At 42.7% G+C, this 5,202-nt stretch overlaps 1 protein-coding gene across 1 annotated transcript in view; it reads right to left on the bottom strand.

The window, feature by feature from the left end:
• loxl5a (lysyl oxidase-like 5a) overlaps positions 1-2,870 on the bottom strand; it is a 4,341-nt gene extending 1,471 nt beyond the window's left edge. Inside the window, exons 1-3 of the mRNA XM_035653709.1 lie at positions 1,830-2,870; positions 987-1,095; positions 222-359 (exon numbers count right to left, since the gene is read on the bottom strand). Of these exons, the coding sequence (XP_035509602.1) occupies positions 222-359; positions 987-1,095; positions 1,830-2,817 (1,235 nt within the window). The 5' untranslated portion in view covers positions 2,818-2,870. The remainder of the gene's footprint in view (positions 1-221; positions 360-986; positions 1,096-1,829) is intronic.
• Positions 2,871-5,202: the final 2,332 nt, after the last annotated feature.

A 5,202-nucleotide genomic window follows, 5' to 3' on the forward strand; every position in this document is an offset into this window, starting at 1 on the left:
GCTGTTTAAACACTAATGAAAACATATCTATGAATATTATATTCCATTTCTGCCAATAGAGCCTCCTAAATGTATAATGGCTTTATAAATAAATAGAAGCCGTGTGTGTTTTATGAGACTAGTAAAATAATAAAAACAACATAAACTGAGGAATCATTTTGAATGACACTATCTCTGAGTCTGGACTGGGTGGTGTGTTTGTATAACAACATTGAACTCACTGGTGACAGCTATGCCATTCCCACTCATGTCTGGGCTTCACTGGGAGGAAGTCTGCTGTTCCTTGGTTCTTTACACGCTGTGGGAACCGCAGCAGGACTCTGTAGTCGAGGTCCCTCACACTCGGATGATACGCAGACCTGAAGGAAAAGGGAAACAGGAAGGGAACGAGCCAAGTTTACCTCGAGTGCACAGCTGTTGGTTGAAGTCTTTTTCTTACAACACATTATCCTCTACACACACCGCACTGCACCGTCTTCTCCTCACCAACCAGGTTACATGACGGTGGTTTACAGTTTGAAGCGCCAGAGGTGGTTTCTGGTCTTGCCTAGGTAGTTTTTACATTCACCTCAGGAATCCTTTGCCTTTCATTTCAGAGCCTCTTTTACTTGGCAAAGTTGCTGCTCAGATCAGAGGAGAGAATCTCGGGCGGTTGCCAGGTTTGTGTCCAGCCACTCTGTCACTCAGCTGTAGCTTCCAAATGGGACTGAGGCCAGCACACATCCTAATGTGGCACCCTCAAAGGAATCCTAAATGATCATTATTTATTTATTTATATGTGCACACCCTCATTGATATTTGTATCTACAGGTATAAAATGTTATCACACAGTAGAGAGCACAACTAAATGTCAGTCAAGCACAAACATCGACACAAGAATCACTAAAAGGTTTATATAGACTTACAATCTACTTATATTTTCACTAATTATCTGAATTAATTCTTTGCTTTTGATTTGATTAATGTGCAGTGAAAATAATTTTCACCTGGAAAGACAGTTCTCTTCAGCAGCACAGCGAAGTGCGTACATCTGCACCCTCTGGATGTAAGAGGCAGCTTGGATGTAATAAGGGTCAGGAACCAAGTCTGGGAGACCTGCAGAAAGAAACATAATGAATGTAAATGCATGCATGGACTCAGCCAGAAATGCAGGGGAATTAACTTTTCCTTAAGATTTTTGCTTAAGTATAGCAGCTTTTTGGATCATTACTCTCAAAGAGGTGGCAGCTTTTCATTTATATTCTCTGAGACAGAAAACAACACAGAAATGTATGTGGTGATTTAAATATGCAGGCAGAAATCCTTATGAATATCTCACCTGTATATATAAGTGAAGAAATCTTTCTGTATCTACTGATTTGATATAACAAAAAAAAAAAAAAATCTTATTTTTTAAAGAACATTTGCTATCATCGACCTAAATCAAGGGGATTATTGAATGGAGAACTTTGAGTGGCCATTAACTGCTAGGCTATAAATCCACCATTTATTTTTATTTTGCTCAGAGGCTCTCATACTGGAGACATTAGTATTGTCATTAAGGGGGCATTAACTCTCAGTCTCATTAAAAATGCATTAGAAAAAAGGGGATTTAAATTTTGAAGGTGAAAAATTATCCTGGGGCATCTGTGCCTCAGCTTTGCTCCACTTATGGTTCCCCGAGAATGAGCTATAATTGATAGAGCTTGTTGATTTAGACTTTGATTTTAGGATGCATTTCATCTATAAGGAAATATATTTTATATATATATCATATATATGTTTTATTGCGTTCAAACTGTGTGTTTTTCCTTATGCACTTGGGTTATAATGTCTCCTGTCCGCCTCACCATTGTGGAAGAACCTGGTGCCATATCCCGGTCCAGGTGCCGGGCGCACGGTGATCCTGTTTCTGCGGTCTGGTGGGTAAACATCGTAGAAAACTGAGTTTCTGTGATGAATACTGTGCGGATCTCGTGGGTCACTCGTGTCCGTAGTCCGGGTTGAGTCGGGCCTTGGACGAGGAAAGTGTATTTCTACGGAGTTACTGGAAAGCGCTGTGGGAGAAACATTTGACTCCGGTGTGATTCTGGTCAGTGAGTGCGCTCTTTGACCTAAACTGGTTTGCGCTGGGACGCGACGTGTATTCCCACTATCCTCGGCCATCGTGGGCCATCCGCCTGTGACAGTTGACTCCGTGCTCTCAGATCTTGTCGTGCCGCCACGCCTGTGCGTAAAGTCGGGTGATCTTACAGGTGAGGCAGTGGCCCGTTGTGCGCCAGCGTCATCTCCAGGTGTACTCCGACCTCCTCTCGGGACTCCGCTGCCGGAGAACTCCTGAATGGTGGTGAAAGCTGGAGCACTGTCGTTAGACGGTGCATGCTGTGAACGGTATCCCACAGCCACAACTTCTCCTGTGGTTGCGATGCGCGGTGGGGACTGACTGAGTGTCCCGGGTCGTCCAGACGCGAGTAAATACGGACCCGCATCCGCACCAAGAATCGACGCGTCCATTTGGCTGACGTCGTTTTGTTGAGAGTAACCCCCAGTTGCGTCCTCGGGGAGTCCAGATCTGGTTCTGGTGGATCTACTGGGCGCAACAGGAGGGTGAAGTCGGTTAAAAGTGTTTTTAGTTGTCAATAAAAGCTGAGTTCGCCTTCTGACCTGCGCAGGTGAGCGATATTGAGTCCCCGTGCTCAATAAACTGTACACCTGACCGTTATTCTCCCACTGAATCCGTTGTCTCCAAGGTCCGGCACGTGTGCGTAAATGGTGCTGACCGGTACCCAAACACAGAACATCTAGTAGAAAAATGAATACAAGCACAAACTTTTCCATGGCTCAAGGCGATGGTGTCTCTATCCGAAGAGCTCCAACACTGAGACATTAACGACGGACATTTGAGTTTGACACGGGTGATGGGGTGGTGTTTTGAATACACTCGACTCCGTCACGCAGTTGCGCACAGCATCACCGCAGAGAGAGAGAGAGAGTGAGAGTTTGGGTTGAGACGTCTTCAAATATTTGTAATGTGAGTTACTCTCAGAAAAAATGCTTTAATCCGCCCATGCACAACAAGCAGCTGCACTTATGTCTCAGTTTAACCATTTCATGTTTGTTCAGCAAGCGCAAGAAGCCAGTTATTAACTGGCATAACAAAGGGCTCAATCTGGAGAAAAAGTAGCAGCTTATTCACTACAAACATTTCCGAAATATACAAAACACCAGTCCGGGTTTCACAAGAAACTCCGTGCGCCATGACACTCATATCACAGAAATTTCCATTCCATCCATTTGAAACGCAGTGAGAGTATTCAACCTGTTGAATCCCCACACTCAGGACAAGTCGACCTCTTCACCACATGATGGCGGTGGACCCCCACTGAAAGTCAGCGCTGTGGCGGTGCCCGACTCAAAACTATTTTTATATCCAAGTCTCGTGACCGCAGCTTTGAACATGGATGGAGATAAGACCAGCGACTAGAAAGTTTTGACATGTGGCATCAAACCTTTTGCTGTAGTTAAAAGGAGACTGTAACTCTCATTTTGAATCTTAAAAACACGTGTAGGTCTTTCAACGTGTATTTAAGACAGAACACCCATCTTATCTCCCCAAGGATGTGTGCTCTTCATATCTTAACTTGTGCTGCGTGACGCACCTTGACCTTTCAGGTCAGCTTTATATTTGCAGTCCTTACTCACTGTAGAGTTTTAAAGGACTTTGCATACTTTGTATTTCAGGCTATACAGACATTTATAAGATACATCTATCCCCCACTTTGTATGTGTAATACTTTACATTTGATATTCTATAATATTCTTTTACTTTAATTTCAATATCTGAAACCAGTCTTGTCTATAGTGTTGTTAATAATAATAAAACAGTAACATGAAGACTTATCTGCATTATTCCAGGGTGCTGGTTGATGCTGTTCCATCACAATTGCTTTTACTCTCAGTTGGATGTCAGAATCAAATACTATTTAATGTTTTGTTGAAATTTAAATACTCAAAATGTGCATGTTTTGAGGTGAGAAATTAAACTGACATTGGTAAAACTAAATCTTGTTGCGTGCCAGGTTATATTACGAGCTGCTGTAACAAACACAATCCCTCGTGGTGTTTTGTGGAAGGATGTCAAGTGTTTATTCTGTAGGACAAAAAGAGTTTCAAGGGACTGAAACATGCTAGAAAAATACTTCCAATAAAGTCTTTTAATTTTCAAAACTTTCATCCTTTTACACTTGAAAACTTTCAATGCCTGAAGGAATCCTTCGTAACCATGTATACCAAACAAAAGCACTGAGCCAGTTCAGGCTTTTGTGGTGCATTTTTTAATAAGCTTTCTTATTTTCAATGTGTACACATGACGATAAGGTTGCTGATTGTCAGGAAGTAGGTGAGAGATCATCACCTTTGCCTTTGTTTTGTCCCACTCATCCTCTGCCACAGTTATTCTGACTGCTTGGACGTGCGGGCAGACTGGTAGCCAGTAGCGTGGTGCCGGTCCCGAGTGCATGGTGACAAAGGCAACCAGCACACTCTGGATTATAAAGGTCTGAGTGTATAAAACCTCCTGTATCTGCTCCTGCACCACCACTACAACAACCCCCCTCTAAATATACCCACACACCCTGGCAAGCACTCAGAGCCTCTCAGCAATCTGTGTGAGTGTAAATCCAGGAGTGAGTGTGAGTAACAGGAGTAAGGTAGTGTGACTGGGACATAATCACGGGGTCCAGGTCTAGTTGGTGCAGGCAGGCTGTAGCTGAATCGGTGTCATTCATCCAGCATGTCGTGTGGTCGGTCTCAGTGTAAGTACTTAAGATGTCTTACTCAGTAACACTCTTCGGTCCCTAACTTGTTGACACACATGATTTAAAGCACCACCTCTTCTGGGCAACGTCCCATATGTGAGATATGACACCATCAATGAACACTGGCTTAAGTTTTAAATCTGCTTTGGAGGTTAAAGAGGCAGTATTTCCAGATACAACCTGAACATTTTGTGGGGAAAGTGAAGAAAAAGTCACTTGATTCTCATGAGCAAGGCACTCAACCCTAACTCCTGCTCAATACTACTCAATAAGTCCAGTGGTGGAAAGTAGTAGTTATAGATTTAGTCACTTTGTAGAATATATGTTGAATCAGAATCAGAATCAGAAATACTTTAATAATCCCAGAGGGAAATTATATATATATTATATATTATATATATAATTG

This window comes from Morone saxatilis, unplaced genomic scaffold (assembly GCF_004916995.1).
Source record: "Morone saxatilis isolate NCDOM2014 unplaced genomic scaffold, NCSU_SB_2.0 Contig12, whole genome shotgun sequence".
Classification (NCBI taxonomy): Eukaryota; Metazoa; Chordata; class Actinopteri; family Moronidae; genus Morone; species Morone saxatilis.